Source organism: Rhinopithecus roxellana, chromosome 21, assembly GCF_007565055.1.
Source record: "Rhinopithecus roxellana isolate Shanxi Qingling chromosome 21, ASM756505v1, whole genome shotgun sequence".
In the NCBI taxonomy this organism is placed as follows: Eukaryota; Metazoa; Chordata; class Mammalia; order Primates; family Cercopithecidae; genus Rhinopithecus; species Rhinopithecus roxellana.
This window is the reverse complement of record NC_044569.1, coordinates 46930325-46949076: the sequence shown is the minus strand read 5'-3', so window position 1 is coordinate 46949076 and position 18752 is coordinate 46930325. Positions and strand designations below refer to the sequence as shown.

The 18752-nt window shown below is 39.6% G+C and overlaps 1 protein-coding gene across 2 annotated transcripts in view; it reads left to right on the top strand.

Annotated features, from left to right (window-relative positions):
- Nucleotides 1-18752, top strand: part of ME2 (malic enzyme 2) — a 68603-nt gene that overhangs the window by 22085 nt on the left and 27766 nt on the right. The window contains exons 3-9 of one of the 2 annotated variants that reach the window (XM_010376782.2): nucleotides 5558-5691; nucleotides 10245-10394; nucleotides 13925-14000; nucleotides 15106-15267; nucleotides 15881-15984; nucleotides 18232-18341; nucleotides 18452-18549. In XM_010376782.2, the coding sequence (XP_010375084.1) occupies nucleotides 5558-5691; nucleotides 10245-10394; nucleotides 13925-14000; nucleotides 15106-15267; nucleotides 15881-15984; nucleotides 18232-18341; nucleotides 18452-18549 (834 nt within the window). Of the gene's footprint in view, nucleotides 1-5557; nucleotides 5692-6643; nucleotides 6862-10244; nucleotides 10395-13924; nucleotides 14001-15105; nucleotides 15268-15880; nucleotides 15985-18231; nucleotides 18342-18451; nucleotides 18550-18752 lie in introns of those variants that run through there. The other variant, XM_030925927.1, reaches the window with a different exon arrangement.

Genomic DNA, 18752 nt, shown 5'->3' with positions numbered 1-18752 from the left:
GTTTTTTGTGTCTCTATCTCCTTCAGTTCTGCTCTGATCTTAGTTATTTCTTGCCTTCTGCTAGCTTTTGAATGTGTTTGCTCTTGCCTCTCTAGTTCTTTTAATTGTGCTGTTAGAGTGTCAATTTTAGATCTTTCCTGCTTTCTCTTGTGGGCATTTAGTGCTATAAATTTCCCTCTACACACTGCTTTAAATGTGTCCCAGAGATTCTGGTATGTTGTATCTTTGTTCTCATTGATTTCAAAGAACATCTTTATTTCTGCTTTCATTTCGTTATGTACCCAGTAGTCATTCAGGAGCAGGTTGTTCAGTTTCCATGTAGTGGAGCGGTTTTGATTGAGTTTCTTAGTCCTGAGTTCTAGTTTGATTGCACTGTGGTCTGAGAGACAGTTTGTTATAATTTCTGCTCTTTTACATTTGCTGAGGAGTGCTTTACTTCCAATTATGTGGTCAATTTTGGAATAAGTGCGATGTGGTGCTGAGAAGAATGTATATTCTGTTGATTTGGGGTGGAGAGTTCTATAGATGTCTATTAGGTCCGCTTGGTGCAGAGATGAGTTCAATTCCTGGATATCCTTGTTAACTTTCTGTCTCGTTGATCTAATGTTGACAGTGGAGTGTTGAAGTCTCCCATTATTATTGTATGGGAGTCTAAGTCTCTTTGTAAGTCTCTGTGGACTTGCTTTATGAATCTGGGTGCTCCTGTATTGGGTGCATATATATTTAGGATAGTTAGCTCTTCCTGTTGAACTGATCCCTTTACCATTATGTAATGGCCTTCTTTGTCTCTTTTGATCTTTGATGGTTTAAAGTCTGTTTTATCAGAGACTAGGATTGCAACCCCTGCTTTTTTTTGTTTTCCATTTGCTTGGTAGATCTTCCTCCATCCCTTTATTTTGAGCCTATGTATGTCTCTGCATGTGAGATGGGTCTCCTGAATACAGCAGACTGATGGGTCTTGACTCTTTATCCAGTTTGCCAGTCTGTGTCTTTTAATTGGAGCATTTAGTCCATTTACATTTAAGGTTAATATTGTTATGTGTGAACTTGATCCTGTCATTATGATATTAACTGGTTATTTTGCTCGTTAGTTGATGCAGTTTCTTCCTAGCCTCGATGGTCTTTACATTTTGGCATGTTTTTGCAATGGCTGGTACCGGTTGTTCCTTTCCATGTTGAGGGCTTCCTTCAGGGTCTCTTGTAAGGCAGGCCTGGTGGTGACAAAATCTCTAAGCATTTGCTTATCTGTAAAGGATTTTATTTCTCCTTCACTGATGAAACTTAGTTTGGCTGGATATGAAATTCTGGGTTTAAAATTCTTTTCTTTAAGAACGTTGAATATTGGCCCCCACTCTCTTCTGGCTTGTAGAGTTTCTGCCGAGAGATCTGCTGTTAGTCTGATGGGCTTCCCTTTGTGGGTAACCTGACCTTTCTCTCTGGCTGCCCTTAAGATTTTTTCCTTCATTTCAACTTTGGTGAATCTGGCAATTATGTGTCTTGGAGTTGCTCTTCTGGAGGAGTATCTTTGTGGCGTTCTCTGTATTTCCTGAATTTGAATGTTGGCCTGCCCTACTAGGTTGGGGAAGTTCTCCTGGATGATATCCTGAAGAGTGTTTTCCAACTTGGTTCCATTTTCCCCCTCACTTTCAGGCACCCCAATCAGACGTAGATTTGGTCTTTTTACATAATCCCATACTTCTTGCAGGCTTTGTTCATTTCTTTTTCTTCTTTTTTCTCTTGGTTTCTCTTCTCGCTTCATTTCATTCATTTGATCCTCAATCGCTGATACTCTTTCTTCCAGTTGATCGAGTCGGTTACTGAAGCTTATGGATTTGTCACGTATTTCTCGTGTCATGGTTTTCATCTCTGTCATTTCATTTATGATCTTCTCTGCATTAATTAGTCTAGCTGTCAATTCTTCCACTCTTTTTTCAAGATTTTTAGTTTCTTTGCGCTGGGTACGTAATTCCTCCTTTAGCTCTGAGAAGTTTGATGGACTGAAACCTTCTCTCATTTCGTCAAAGTCATTCTCTGACCAGCTTTGATCCAGCTGGTGATGAGCTGCGCTCCTTTGCAGGGGGAGATGCACTCTTATTTCTTGAATTTCCAGCTTTTCTGCCCTGCTTCTTCCCCATCTTTGTGGTATTATCTGTCTCTGGTCTTTGATGATGGTGATGTACTGATGGGGTTTTGGTATAGGTGTTCTTCCTGTTTGGTAGTTTTCTTTCTAATAGTCAGGACCGTCAGCTGTAGGTCTGTTGGAGATTGCTTGAGGTCCACTCCAGACCCTGTTTGCCTGGGTATCAGCAGCAGAGGTTGCAGAAGATAGAATATTGCTGAACAGCGAGTGTACCTGTCTGATTCTTCCTTTGGAAGCTTCCTCTCAGGGGTGTACTCCACCCTGTGAGGTGTGGGGTGTCAGACTGCCCCTAGTGGGGGATGTCTCCCAGTTAGGCTACGCAGGGGTCAGGGACCCACTTGAGTAGGCAGTCTGTCTGTTCTCAGATCTCAACCTCCGTGTTGGGAGATCCACTGCTCTCTTCAAAGCTCTCAGACAGAGTCGTTCACATCTGCACAGGCCTCTGCTGCTTCCCCTTTTGTTGTTTAGCTGTGCCCTGTCCCCAGAGGTGGAGTCTACAGAGACAGGCAAGTTTCCTTGAGCTGCTGTGAGCTCCACCGAGTTCGAGCTTCCCAGCCGCTTTGTTTACCTACTTAAGCCTCAGCAATGGCGGGCGCCCCTCCCCCAGCCTCGCTGCTGCCCTTTCCATTAGATCACAAACTGCTGTGCTAGCAATGAGGGAGGCTCCGTGGCTGTGGGACCCTCCCGGCCAGGTGTGGGTATAATCTGCTGGTGTGGTCGTTTGCTTAAAGCGCAGTATTGGGGTGGGAATTACCCGATTTTCCAGGTGTTGTGTGTCTCAGTTCCCCTGGCTAGGAAAAGGGATTCTCTTCCCCCTTGCACTTCCCAAGTGAGGCAATGCCTCGCCCTGCTTCAGGTCTCGCTGGTCGGGCTGCAGCACTGACCAGCACCAATTGTCCGGCACTCCCCAGTGAGATGACCCCAGTACCTCAGTTGAAAATGCAGAAATCACCAGTCTTCTGTGTCACTCGCACTGGGAGTTGGAGACTGGAGCTGTTCCTATTCGGCCATCTTGCTCCGCCCCCCCCAAGTTTTTTCTTATTGGCAGTTGGTTGAAAGAGTTATTATCAATAGAAATAAATGTCTGGATTATGATAGGAGGTTTTGGAGACCAGAGCTTCTTCATGCAGATGAAGCCTCCAGGTAGCAGGCTTCAGAGAATAGATTGTAAGTGTTTCTTATCAGGCTTAAGGTCTGTGTTGATGTTAATGCTGGAGGAGTACAGTGAGGCATGTCTGACCCCCCACTTGCCATCATAACCTAAACCAGTCTTTTCAGGTTAAAAGTTAGAGTGCCCTGGCCAAGGAGGAAGTCCATTCAGGTGGTTGGGGGACCTTAGAATTTTATTTTTGGTTTGCAGTACTTTCATCCCCAGAATTTCCATTTAATTTCTTTGTTGATAGTCTCAATTTGGTGGGACATTATTCTCATACTTTCCTTTAGTTCTTTCGACATAGACATCTTTTAGGTCTTTGAATGTATTCAAATATATGAATTTAAAGTCTTTATCTAGTAAGTACAATGTTTAGGCTTCCTCAAGGACAGTTTAATGATTTTTGTTGAAAACTGGACATTTTAAATAAGGTAGCAGCTCAGGAAATCAAATACTCCTCCCAGGGTTTGTTGTATTGCTGCTCCTTTTGCTTGTTTAGTGATATTTCCAAACTAATTCTTTTCTTTTTTTGGGATGGAGTATCGCTCTTTTGTGCAGGCTGGAGTACAGTGGCATAATCTTGGCTCACTGCAACCTCCACCTCCCAGGTTCAAGTGATTCTCCTGCCTCAACCCCCCAAGTAGCTGGGACCACAGGCACGTGCCGCCATGCTCGGCTTGTATTTTTAGTAGAGACGGGTTTCACCATGTTGGCCAGGCTGGTCTTGAACTCCTGACCTCAGGTGATCTGCCCTCCTTGGCCTCCCAAAGTGCTGGGATTACAGGCATGAGCCACTGTGCCCGGCACCCAAACTAATTCTTTGTAAAGTCTGTATTCTTGTACATGCCCACTGAAGTCTCTGATTGGTTAGTTTTGTGGTCAGCTGATAATTAGACAAAGACTTAAATGCTTGGAACTGGTATTTCCCATTTTTTGCCAAGCAGCTCTGTGTGCATGTTGCGGCATACCTCCAGCACTGAGCCAGGTAGTTTGCAACTACCCAAAAGCCTTCACTTCCTGCTTGCACAGAGCCTCAAGGTTAGCCAGAGATGTGAGCTAGGATCTTTTTCAGGTCTTTCCTGGATGTGTCCATAGCTCGTGTATGTAACCTTCTAGAGTCCCAGTGATACCTCATGGCTTTTCAAAGCTCCAATCCCATGGTCATCTCATTCTTTAGCTTTTCCTTGTCAGCTTTTTGGTTACCCTGTTGTTTTCCTCAACTGTTATCCACTGTCTTGGGCAGCTGCTATGCTAAATTATTGCCTCTGATTGTTTCCAACAAGCACTTCTGAGGAAATGGCTTTTCACACTGGGTGAGCACCAAGTTAGGTCAAATGAAGACAGCCTTGCAAGTGGGGTCTTCCAGGGAACCACCTGACAGGTCAAATAATGACATTTTCCTGGAATGGGGTTTTAGAAGAATCTCCAGCGCCTTCTCCCTGTTCCAGTGGCTTCCAGGCTGCTGATTTTCACAGTAATTGTGAGGTGTTAGTTTTCAATTTAAAACTGGCACAAAACTTGCTGCTTACTGAAATCCAGCTATTTTTCCTGAATAACTGCTCCCTGATTGCTACATTCCTTTGGTAGATTTCCAGAATGTTGAAGAAGTTGTTTCTGGTTATTTGTCCAGTGTTCTTGTTGCTTTTATGGAGGAAAAGATTTTCCAAAGGCCTTGCTCCAGCATTTTCACTGACATTGTTTTGATATGAAGAATTTAACCCATAGTCAAATACCAGAAATTGAAAAAGATTTTGTTATGATACAGATTAATATTTTCTAAAGCATCATTTCTTCTATCCCCTTTTTTATGGTATTTCATGGTATGAATATACTATAGGATGCTTAACTCTTTCATAGTTAATGGGCTTTTTGTTAGCTTGTAATAGCCAAGAGAACTAGAAACAACATTACAACTAAATTTTTGTGTATGCCTCTGTATGCCATTAAGAATGTTTTTCTAGAATGGCTACCTGGAAGTCAGATTGCTTGATGAATAATATGTGCATTAAAAAATTTAACAATACTTAATAAAACTGTCTTCCAAAGGCCTAAACTGGTTTATATTTCCAACAGTGGTTTGTGAGAATATCTCTTTTCCACACCCTGACCAATACTGGACATCAATCTTACAAAGTTTTGAAAGCCTGGGCAAAAATAATATGTCATTGATTTTTCAAATTTGCATTTAAATTATATTTTGAAGAACAATGTCATTGCTACCCCAGTAAGTAATAATTTTTAATCCTTTTATTTCTCCTCTTTAGGGAATGGCATTTACTTTACAAGAACGACAAATGCTTGGTCTTCAAGGACTTCTACCTCCCAAAATAGAGACACAAGATATTCAAGCCTTACGATTCCATAGAAACTTAAAGAAAATGACTAGCCCTTTGGAAAAGTAAGAGTTGGTTAGATGTTTCATTTTTTTATTGGTATTGTGATTAGAAAACTTGTGAGCATTGTGGCATGAGAAATACACAATCTCATATAAGTTTGTGTTTTGTCAGTTAACTACTTTTATAATGATTGTGTTTCTTTTACTTTAGTGAATACTTCACAAGTATTCACTATTGTAAAACTTAACAAATTAGTTTTTATGCTTACAGTCAGAGCAATTCAGATTTCAATGGAATATTAGAAGCAAAGGATACCATCTAATTTGCAATCATTTTATTCAACAACTTTTATTGATCACCTACTTTGTATTGACACTGTACCAGCCACTGAGGCTATAAAGTGGGTAATAGATAGGGTGACCATATGCTATATCACCTAATCCAGGATACTTTGGAGAATGAAAAAGAGCTATCCCTGGCAAACTTTTTTTTTCTTTTTTTTTTAGATGGAGTCTCGCTCTGTTGCCCAGGCTGGAGTGCAGTGGTGTGATCTCAGCTTACTGCAGTCTCTGCCTCCTGTGTTCAAGCAGTTCTCCTGCCTCAGCCTCCTGAGTAGTTGGGATTACAGGCACCCATCACCATGCCTGGCTCATTTTTGTATTTTTAGTAGAGATGGAGTTTCACCATGTTGGCCAGGCTGGTGTCGAACTCCTGACCTCAGGTGATCCGCCCGCCTCGGCCTCCCAAAGTGCTGGGATTATAGGCGTGAGCCACTGCACCTGGCCTTTTTCTTTTTCTTTCTTTCTTTCTTTTTTTTTTTTTTGATACAGGGTCTCACTCTGTTGCCCAGGCTGGAGTATAGTGGCACAGTTTTGGCTCACTGTAACCTCCACCTCCCAGGCTCAAGCAATTCGCCCACCTCAGCCTCCCAAGTAGCTGGGATTATAGGAGTGCACCACCATACCTGGCTAATTTTTGTAGTTTTTAGTAGAGATGGGGTTTCACTGTGTTGCCCAGGCTGGTCTCGAACTCCTGGACTCGAGCCGTCTACTCACCTTGGCCTCCCAAAGTGCTGGGGTTACAGGCTTGAGCCACTGCACCAGGCAGCAAACTTAATATATATGACCAACCCAGTAACTCACAGCCCTGTCTTCTAAAAGGTCATCAACAGATAGTTGTGCTATGATTGTTATTGGTCTCTAGACCATAATGTACAGTACAATAAGAAAAAGGTACATGGAGATATATTCTGAGATCCTGCAGAGGGCACCTAGCTGAACTTGGGGGAATCAGATAAAAGCTTCCTGAAGGGAATGATGCCTAAGCTGAATTGTAAATAGTATGTTACAGGTAGCAGGCAAAGTATTCTGGGTAGAGGAATAGGTCTGCATGGAGAACTAAGCGTATCAATTGAGTTTGTTAAGTATAGGAGATTACTGGTGACTGGTAAGAGTGGTTTCTTTGATGTGATGGAGCAAAAGAGATACTGTGATAGACTGAAAAATGAATGGAAGGGGAGGAAATGTAAACTACCCTCTCAAGAAGTTCGGATAAGGAGGGAAGTAAGACATTAAACAATAAGTAAAGCAAGACTAGGGATTAAGTATGTTTCAAGCTGGGAGAAAGTTTAATGTTTCATCATAGTTATGAGGAATGAGCCCAGGAGAGAGGATAATTGATAGAGCAAAGTCTCAGGGAAAGGAAGAAGGCATAGGGTCAAATGCAGAGATAGAGTGGCTGGCCTTGAGCAGGAACAAAGAACAGCTCATTCTCCAAAGCTGGAGGAAAGATAAATACAGATATTAGTAAGGATAAGTATGGAGATGATTGAGCAGAAGTAATGAACTCTCAGTTTAGCTGATAACCTTGCTTTCCTTTGTGACATAGAATATGAAAGTCATCACTCAAACGTAGAAGGGCCAAGGTTGAGTAGAGTTGGTGAGGAGAGTGATAAATGCTTGGAAGAGCCACGTAGCTATAAGGTAAAGCTGAAAAAAGCTAGGCTTGGTGGCTCATGCCTGTAATTCCAGCACTTTGGGAGGTCAAGGTGGGAGGATCACTTGATCCCAGGAGTTCCAGACCATCCTGGGCAACAGAGTGGGACCCTGTTTCTACAAAATTAAAAAAAAAAAAATTAACCTAGGTATGCTGTTACACACCTATAGTTCCAGCAACTCAGAAGACTGAGGCAGGAGGATAACTTAAGCCCAGGAGGTCAAGGCTGCAGTGAGCCTTGCAGTGAGATTGCACCACTGCACTCCAGCCTGGGTGATAGAGTGAGATCCTGTCTCAAAAAAAGAAAAGAAAAGAAAAGAAAAAGGCTGAACAAGAGCAGGTTAAAGGGATGAGAGCAGACCCTGATGGCCTAGTGGCAAGATCTTGTTTATATTGGTGCCATTCTGCACAGCAATGTTATTTTTCCACAGAAAAGATGAAATGTAACATTGATACAGTCTTGGAGTTTGCTGGGCTGGGAAAGGTTACATAAATTCATTCAGTTAATATTCAGAACTGCTATGTGCCTGGCACTGTTCTAAGTTTTGGAACTCCAAAAATGAAAACACTCAGCCCTTCTCTTCAGAGAGTTCACTGTCTCTGGTGGAAAGGCAGACACTGTGGAAGAGGAGTACAGTGAAAAGTCATGTGGGGATTCCTAAACAGGAATGACAGGGAGATACTTGCTCAGAGTGAGAGATTTGATCCTGGGATTCAGAGTAGGAAACAAAGAGGATCCCCAAGGGAACCCATAGAATTGGGAGAAAATGAAGCAGTCAGAGCTAGAGATCCCTCTGAAGGATGACGAAGTGAGGGCATCATATGGTTACCCAAAGTGTTAGAGGATTGTGATCCGAGAGTGGATAAGGGCATTCACCATTGCTGAGCTATAACGATCCTAGGTGAGTGCTGCCCATCACTGAGGTACACAGAAGAGTGACTAAAGTGAAATAGAGAAGATGGTAACATTGAGGAGATCCATGACTTGCACAGCTTCCCTTTATCACATGCCTCGTAGGTCACCTGTTCTTTCCTTAACATTACTTCCATCTCACAAAGCCATCCATTCCATTTTAGCAGCCCAGTTTGTTTACTTCCCTATACTGCAAAGAAATCTTCTTCCCTTTCATTTCTATCTATTGATACCATTTCTTCCGCTATTAGCTGTGTAGAAAATATAATTGAAGGGATCACTTCTCCCCATTTATTCACCAAATATTTGCACACCAGTTATATGCCACATATTGCTATTAATAGTTCCTGGAACTATAGAAGTATATGAGGTGATCGTTTCTAACTTACGGTATTGTCTAGACTGGAGGAAGCCAGAAAGTCAAGAAGTGGAGTGAGAGTTACAGAGGGAAGTAGGGTATCATGGGACCTGAAAACAGGAAAGTCTAAAACGCGTATGTATACATGATAGGGGAGGGGAGTGGACAGAAAAGGGCCCCCAGAGAACACACCACCTGAGCTGCATTTGGAGTGCACATGTATAGGACTATGCCTGGAGAGAGAGTGTAGGCAAAGGGTGCATCAAACGCAGCAAGTCCAGGTTGAGTTGTGATGCATTTGAGGAGCTAAGTAAGTCAGCATGAAGAAGATGAGGCTGAAAAGTAGGCATAGGTCTTGTTAACTATTTTAGGAGCTTGAACCTTATTTTATGACAATTTATTTGGAAGCGAAATGATCACAGTTAGGTTTTTAAGAGAAGAATCAATTGGAGCATAATAGGAAAATTGTATTTATAAAGACTAGTAAGAAGGCTTTTGAGGTAGCCCAGCTGAGAAATGATGGTAGCTTGTACTGTGCGAGGGTGGAGGGAGCAAATGGATGTATTTGAAAGCTGTTTAGCAGGTAGACTCTGTAGGACTTGGTGACTTACAGGATTGGTGTTGGGGAGGGTAGGAGAGGAAGAAATCAATAATGGAATCTGGGTTTCGCATTTGGTCACATGATAGCAGAAGAAACAAGGTCAGGGAAAGATAAGTCTACTTTAGATATATTTAACTCAAGGTGATTACTGACTTTCAAGCTTTCAAGCCGATAGTTCCCTGTTCTCTAAATTTAAAAAGAAGTTATTTATATATTTATTGACATCAGTTGACAATTGCCTTTTTTGCACTCTCTGTAGACCTTATAATGCTTCTAACCCTCCTTGGTTATAAAACTCCTTGAAAACAGGGTTCACTTCTTGTATCCCTGGAAAATAGTGCCAGGCATACAGTGTTAAGCAAATGTTTGAATTATTGCCACTTTATTTTGCTTCCTTGTTTATATGTCAGTCTCCTTGAAGACTGATTCTTTAAGGGTAGGGACCTCATAGTGATCTTTGCATTTCCAATGCCTTCTACAGAGCCTGACCCACAGTAAGGATTCAGTAAACATTGTTTCTATTGTTATTTCATCATCATCATCATCTACCATTTAAGTACCCTTGTATTTTTGTTAATTTTTAGGCCTGGGTGTTAAATAGTGATAATCTAAGGTTTTGGGTTTTTTTAGAATGTGATGTAAGTGGGGCTCAATTTCAATTTTAGACATTTAGGTTTAACTTTCATAAGCCAAGACTTTTAATGTAATGCAGGCTGACTTAGACATTATTTACTGTGCTTAATTTCAGATATATCTACATAATGGGAATACAAGAAAGAAATGAGAAATTGTTTTATAGAATACTGCAAGATGACATTGAGAGTTTAATGCCAATTGTATATACACCAACTGTTGGTCTTGCCTGCTCCCAGTATGGACACATCTTTAGAAGACCTAAGTAAGGCTTATTTAAAAAAGAAAACTTGTAAATGATTATTGAATAAGGAAAATATCATTCCATAACAGCTGTTACATTTCTATTTTATATATCTTAGCCGAATCACATTTCCTACCTCACAAAAACATAATTTTTATTAAAAGTGATTAACAAAAACCCAACATATTCATAACTTTTATCTTTGTAAAAATAGCATCATTCATTTCTAACCTTCTTTAAATTATTGTGATTGTTAGAGGAATTACATACTTTTGGAACCTGCCCCCCCACCAAAAAAAGTCTTAATTCTGATGGGAGATAATCCAGAATTGTTAAAAATTTTTGTCAATAAAGCCAAATTAAGAGATTTTTTTCTCTCTGTTTTTGATTGTTTTTTTTTTTTTTTTTTTTTGAGACGCAGTCTCGCTCTGTCGCCCAGGCTGGAGTGCAGTGGCCGGATCTCAGCTCACTGCAAGCTTCGCCTCCCGGGTTTACGCCATTCTCCTGCCTCAGCCTCCCAAGTAGCTGGGACTACAGGCGCCCGCCACCTCGCCCGGCTAGTTTTTTGTATTTTTTTAGTAGAGACGGGGTTTCACCGTATTAGCCAGGATGGTCTCGATCTCCTGACCTCGTGATCCACCCGCCTCGGCCTCCCAAAGTGCTGGGATTACAGGCTTGAGCCACCGCGCCCGGCCTTTTTGATCGGTTTTAATTTCTGTTTGTTTTTTGTTTTTGAGAGAGTCTTACTTGGTCACCCAGGCTGGAGTGGAGTGCAGCAGTATGATCTTGGCTCACTGCAACCTCTGCCTCTCAGGTTCAAGTGATTCTTGTGCCTCAGCCTCCCTAGTAGGTGGAATTACAGGTGCACACCACCACGCCTGCTAGTTTTTGGATTTTTAGTAGAGATGGGATTTCACCATGTTGGCTGGGCTGGTCTTGAACTCCTGACCTCAGGTGATCAGCCTGCTTCAGCCTCCCAAAGTGCTGGGATTTACAGGCATGAGCCACTGCAGCCTGTTCTCCTTTTTTAAATGAATTTTCATTTCAAATAGTTGTAGCACCTACAAACATTGTAAATGGGAAGAGTACTGAAATGGCAAGAACTGACCCTATTCCTTGAATGAGTCGCATGATCGCCATGAATGTGTTTCCTCGTGTAAAATGGGAATAGCAGGACCTATCAAAGAGCTATTAGAGAAACCAATGTGACAGTTCTTTGGAAAATTATAAGCTATATATGTATATATGTGTATATATACACACACACACACACACATACACATGCTGTTTTTACTTAATCTGAGTTTTCTTGTCTTATTCCTCTAATCTATTATTACTTTTCTCAATCCTTATAATATTTTCCCCATGCTCAATTAACACATTCTTCCACGTGTAGAAATTCAAACAATGTATGACAGCTTTTATATTCAGTCTCCTGTCATCTAGTCTAGTGACTTTGAAACTTTAATGTGTGTGAGAAATACCTGTGGGACTTACTCAAAATGTTGATCTCTGCCAACTTTCATCTCCTCCCCATCCCCAAGATTTCTGATGAAAAAGAAAAAAGGTCTGGAGGTCCGGATTTTAGTGAGCACCCTCAGTGATTGTGTTGCAGGTATTCCCTGGAAGACACTGAGAAACAGACTGTTCTAACCTATATGCTGCCAACAATTACTGTAACTAAAACATTTCTGTGATATAACCAAGCTGTTCAGCTATTTTATAGTTTCTTATTAGAATGATTAAAAGATAGGGAGAAACTTGGAAATACTGATGCCTGAGCCCCACCCCCAGAGATTCAGATTCGGTTAGTCTAGACTTAGGAGTTTCACAAAAGAGCCTGGTGTGATTCTGATGTATACCCAGAGTTGAGAACTGACTTGAAACATGAAGAGCATGGCTTATGTGTGAGGGCAAATACTGTTTATTATTTATGCAATGTATTGTGCTATGGGTTTTTGTTGTTGTTCGTTTTGTTTTTGTAGATGGTCATTAAATCTTGGTTGGTTGATTGATCTAAACTTTAAGCCAATGAAATCAGAATCTTTGGAGGTGGGACCCTGGCATTTAACAGTTTACCAGATGATTCCGTTATATAGCCATGATTGAGATATTGCTGAACTAAACTGATTTGAACTGTAATGATAGTGCCAAATTTAAGATACCAATGAGAAAGTTAAACATAAGATCAGTTTGACAGCAGTGAGGATCTGCTGGCCCTCATGTCTGCCTGAACTGTGTTCTAGAACCTGCGTTTCTTCTTTTTTTCCTCCTTCTCTCCCTTCCTTCTTTGCTTTCTCTTTTGAAATCTGGATTGATTATCTGAAGTAGGTAACAACATACTGTGTTTAAAGTGACTTTTTGTTAGCCATTCCACAATTTATACAGATTTCAAAACATGTTTTACATAATATAGTTGACCCTTGAACAACACAGGTGTGAGGGTCCATTTTCACTCAGGTTTTCTTGTCCTTCTGCCACCCCTGAGACAGCAAGACCAACCCCTCCTCTTCCTTCTCTTTTTGATTTTGTTAATAACATTTTCTTTTTTCTAGATTACTTTATTGTAAGAATACAGTATATAATCCGTATAACATACAAAATAGTGTTAGTCGGCTGGGCATGGTGACTCATTCCTTTAATCCTAGCACTTTGGGAAGCTGAGGTAGGTGGATCACTTGAGGTCAGGAGTTCGAGACCAGCCTGGCCAACCTGGTGAAACCCTGTCTCTACTAAAAATACAAAAATGTAGTGGCCATGTAAAATCCCAGCTACTCTGGAGGCTAAGGCAGGAGAATTGCTTGAACCCTCGGTGGGGGGCAGAGGTTGCAGTGAGCCGAGATCAAGCCACTTCACTCCAGCCTGGGTGAAAGAGCAAAACTCCGAGTCAAAAAAAAAAATTCTTAGTCAACCTATGTGTTGCTGGTTAGGCTTCTGGCCAGTGGTAGGCCATTAGCAGTTAAGGTTTTGGAAAATCATACGTAAATTTTTGACTTTATTTTCTAATACCCACATTGTTCAAGGGTCAACTGTATATCCAAATTTTGTCAAAAAAAATTAAATAAGTAAAAGTAACTTTTCACTTTTTCCTGATGCTTCAGGTATCTTATCTTTTGTGTGAATTTATTGTAATTTTCTTCTTTCCCTTCCTGCTCCTTCAAATTTCAAATTTTCAGGTTCAGTAAGTTTTAACAGTAGTTTAGTTGACCTTGTAATGCTCTCCTGCATTGGTGGCTTGCTTCAGATTTTTTTTGTTTTTTTTCCTGTTGGTGTATTGAGTTTATTTGAACATGAGATGTGGATACATTTCTTCTTGGGTAAAATGATTGTATCATTTAACAATAATCTTTGTTGCATCTGCTGTGAACATTGTAATTACAGTTTGAAGTACTTGAAAATGTTTGAAAATAAACCAATGTGACTTAGGTAAATCGCTTGGAAATTATACCATGTCTTGATATTTTATTAAAATATCAAAATATTTCAATTATGAACAAAAACTTAGAAACAAAGCTGTTGTGAAATGCAAAGGTGTTTTTGTTCTGTTGCAGGGGATTATTTATTTCAATCTCAGACAGAGGTCATGTTAGATCAATTGTGGATAACTGGCCAGAAAATCATGTTAAGGTACTATTAGTACAACCCTCCTTTTCACAATGTTTTCTCTTTTCTTGTAAATTACCTCTAAATCTCCAAGAACAGTTTTTCATTGTTGCTCTGATTTATTTTGCACTTATATACATGCAGATTTAGTGCTTTGCAGCTGAGGCGATGATAATAGTAGTAGTTATAAAATGGGCTACCAGTATAGAGTTTGACTCTGAGAAAGAAATTGGAGCTAGAATACAAGGTGAGCCCTCTCGGTATCGGCACCACTGGTGTCTCCTGCCCTCTCAATATCCCTTCCTATTTCACTAATATTATTCTAGGTAAAGAAAATACTTTAAAATGCCATAAAAACTTTTGTTTATAACGGTGTTAGAGAAGTTTAGTTATGCCTTTTTTTCTTTTAAATCTAAGATTTAGAACGTTAGCAAATATAAAAATGTTAAATATAGCAAATATAAGCCCTGGCCTATTTAGTTATCTTTCATAAAGTGAAATGTAATAACTTATTTCAAGATCTTTGTGTAGGCTTTTGTAAATTTTATTATAGGCAACAATCTTACCTGCCTTTATACTCCTTTCCAAAATAAACATTGATGAATGATCATTGGTTTGAATAATCTAGCAAACATTTGGTCAAATAATTAAACTCACAGTATCATCTTAAGACCTTCCTTATAAATAGATATTTTTTTTGTTCTAGACCTTTTTCTTTTTCACAGTTGCTAAGGTTTTTCTTGTTTGGCCTAGGTTATTGTGTTGGAGTACCATGCTGTTTATTTCTAAACTCATTTTTCTCTTATGGTAATCTCTCCATCAGAATCTTGTTCATCTCTGCCATATTTAATCTTTCTGAAGATATTTAAGTTGGTCCTCTAGTCAGAAGAATTCTATTCCTAAACCGAAGTCAGAGGGAAATCAAATCTAGTTAATGTCTCATAATAGTCAGAAATCCTAGAATTTTAAGTATGCGTGGTTGGTTTATATTGGAAATTAGCCAAGAAACAATTTTATTTTTAAGAGCAAAGAGTGTATATATGTATGAAGTGACTCTATCTTTTTAAAAATGCTTTTCTTTAGTGCTCCATTTTTGACAACTTTTAATTTGCATTTTTTTGTGATTAAGGCTGTTGTAGTGACTGATGGAGAGAGAATTCTGGGTCTTGGAGATCTGGGTGTCTATGGAATGGGAATTCCAGTAGGAAAACTTTGTTTATATACAGCTTGTGCAGGAATACGGCCTGATAGATGCCTGCCAGTGTGTATTGATGTGGGAACTGATAATATCGTGAGTAACATCATTTTCCCCCTTTATCTTCCTCCTGTATTTTTAAAAATTTGTATAGTATCCCTCTTTCGAAAATGATAATTTAAGAAGGGAAAGTTTTATGATTAAATGTTAGTTTTTTTCTTAAACTCCACTTTTAATATTTATATAAATAATAGTAAATTAAGTCTATTAAAAGTTTCTTGGGCTGGGCATGGTGGCTCCTGCCTGTAATCCCAGCGCTTTGGAAGGCCGAGGCAGGCAGATCACTGGAGGTCAGGAGTTTGAGACCAGCCTGGCCAACATGGTGAAACCCTATCTCTACTAAAAATACAAAAAAAATTAGCCGGACGTGGTGGCATAAGCCTGTAATCCCAGCTACTTGGGAGGCTGAGGCAAGAGAATCGCTTGAGCCCAAAAGACAGAGGTTTCAGTGAGCCAGGATCACGCCATTGCACTCTAGCCTGGGTGATGAGAGTGAGCCTGTCTCAAAAAAGAAAAAATAAAGTTTCTTGAAGGGCAATACATTTTAAAAATTGTATTAGTAATTTTTATTTTGCAATTTTTATTGTATATGTTTAAACTAATTATATAATATAAATTATTTTATTTTTACATTTGTTTTGTTTTGTAGGCACTCTTAAAAGACCCATTTTACATGGGCTTGTACCAGAAACGAGATCGCACACAACAATATGATGACCTGATTGATGAGTTTATGAAAGCTATCACTGACAGGTATTTTTAAAAGTCTGAGTATATGAAAGCACCTTTAATGGGGGTGGGGGCGGGGTAAAAACCAAAGTTTTGTTTTGTTTTCCTTTATTTCTTGTGAAGATAAGCAGGAGACGATTAAATTTTTGAGAACTTTGTTCTGCTGGCTGTCTCTGCCTGATTAGATGTGGTGATTTGAGGTGGTACCCATGGTCTGCCTTGCTTTCTTGAATTACCTGACATTTTGAGGGAAGTCTGCCCTCACTGCTCCTATCAAACCCTTACTGCTCAGTACCTTTTTCAGCCTTGACCTTCAGGCTCACGCCCACCATTCCACTGAAGCTGTTGTGCAGCTTTCATATTTTAAGTTCTCTGATCATTTGGTCCTCCCACCTCTCTACCTCTTTGCAACATCGACTAAGGTTTTCCCACTTCTATGTCCTTGAAACTCTCTCTTCTCTTGATTACTAAACAACTTCCTCCTAACTTGGTCTTCCTCCCACCTTTCTCTCTTTCTCTATCTTTTTTTTTTTTTGTCATCTTCACAGCTTCTTGCTGTCTTATTAAATGTGGATAACCACCTAGTCCTCTTCTCTTTCAGCCCATGTCAACTATGACCTTTATGCATGTTACTACTAAACCCATAAAGACCCATCTGTAGTCCCACTGCTCTTCTGAGGCCTGCATTTCTAATAATCAGAATATTCCATCTGGATATTCTGTTGTGCGTGCATATTCATATCCCACACTGAACTCCTTTCCTTTCCAAACAACCTGTCTTCTGTATTCCCACCTTCTATTATTGGCAGTAACATTCATCCTGTTGCCAAAACTTTGATCTTGGTGTTATCTTTGACCCTTCTGCCTTCCCCATCAGTCCCCCATGCAGTCAGATATTCCTCAAATTCAGTGGGCACTACCACTTAAATGTCTCTTGTTTTCCATTGCCACAATCTTGCTCTCTCCTTATCTCTCTTCTGAAGTTTTCTAATTCTTCCTCTAGTTTCTTTCCTCTCCAGTTCATCTCCACCTTAATACCAGATTGTTTTGAAACATGTACTTCATTATGTCATTCTTTTGCTTGAAATCTCTCATTGGTTTCCTATTGCCATAGGATAAAGTCAAACTCTTTACCTTAATGATCTAACCCTGGCCTACCTTTAAAATTGCTGGCATGTAGAAGGTATTTAAAAATTAATTCCTTTTCAGAGTCGAAGTCAACAAGTCTAAAACTGAACTTCACATCTTCCCAGAAATTGTCATCTCTCCTTCTTCCTCTCACTTTCCTACCTTGGACAACCAAATAGTATCTTCTTAGTTATCCCAGTTACCTTGACATTGTAACAGCTTCTTCCTCATTTCCCAGTTGATCCTTATCAATTTCTATTCATCCTAATAGCTCATAGTTACTCCTTTTGCTTCCTGCATCTTCTGCTTCAGATCTCTTATCTTCGTATCACAGTAGCCTCCTAGTTGCTTCTGCCACTTGCATCTCTCCCCACACCAATATGTACTACGTATCACTGGCAGGTTTATCCTTCCTAAAGGGAGTCATATATGAATTTTTTCCTTTCTCGGCAGCCTTCACTGTTTCTACATGGGATGCAGAAGAAAGTCCCTCTTCTCTAATTTAGCATTAGAGATTCTCCCTTATTTGGTCCCAACCTGCATTAACCAACTTCTCCCTTATCTCTTAATGTAAACCATGAAATGTATAGCCAGACTGTTGAAAATTCAGGGTCACCCTAATAATAGCCTGCTTTTCTTTCTACCTCTTTACTTTTTGTTCTTTCAGGGCCCACCTCCTTTTCAAGCCTTCCCTTACTACTTTAGCTCACCTAAACGATTGACATCTTCTTTTTCTGAATGTCAGTGAACTCAAATAGCAATTTTTCGTTACTTATTTAATATATACTTTCTTGTGTTGCTGTTTAACTATTAATGTAATGAAAATATGCATATCAAATATATATTTTTTGAGGTTCAGAGTCAAAGGAAGTGTCTCCTGGACACTTGAAAATAGTTTACATAGATTGATATCTCATGGGTTTATCATGGTGCCACGTTCTTTTTAAACACCTCATACTTTTTTTATTGAATAATTTCTACATTTTGGATCTAGTCTTTCACAGGCTCTGAAATTTTTCAGATGGCCTTAATTGAACTAACATAATACATTATTTTTGAATGCTATCATTAGGGAATATTAGGTGGAAAGCTGTTTAATAGTATTATTTTCATCACAACTATTGTGGGTTTTGCTGTTTTTAGATATGGCCGGAACACACTCATTCAGTTCGAAGACTTTGGAAATCATAATGCGTTCAGGTTTTTGAGAAAGTACCGAGAAAAATATTGTACTTTCAATGATGATATTCAAGGTAAAGCAAAAAAAAAAAAAAAAAAAAAACTTTAGGGTTTGGATTCCTACTTTTTAAACATTTTTAATGTGCCCATTTTTTATTTGTAAAACTCTTTGTTTTTCTTATAGGGACAGCTGCAGTAGCTCTAGCAGGTCTTCTTGCAGCACAAAAAGTTATTAGTAAACCAATCTCTGAACACAAAATCTTATTCCTTGGAGCAGGAGAGGTAAGTTTTGTAGGCTTTTTAAAACTTAAGCCCATCCTCTCTTCTAGAATTGGAAAATGGGCAGAATATTGATATTTATAAAAGAACATAATGACCCTGTAATTTTGTTGAGGTAGAGGGTATGAAATCAAGACTTCTTCTGTAAAACAGGTAATTTAAAATATGTTTAGAGAGAATATCACAAAGAATTTTTGTTTGATTTG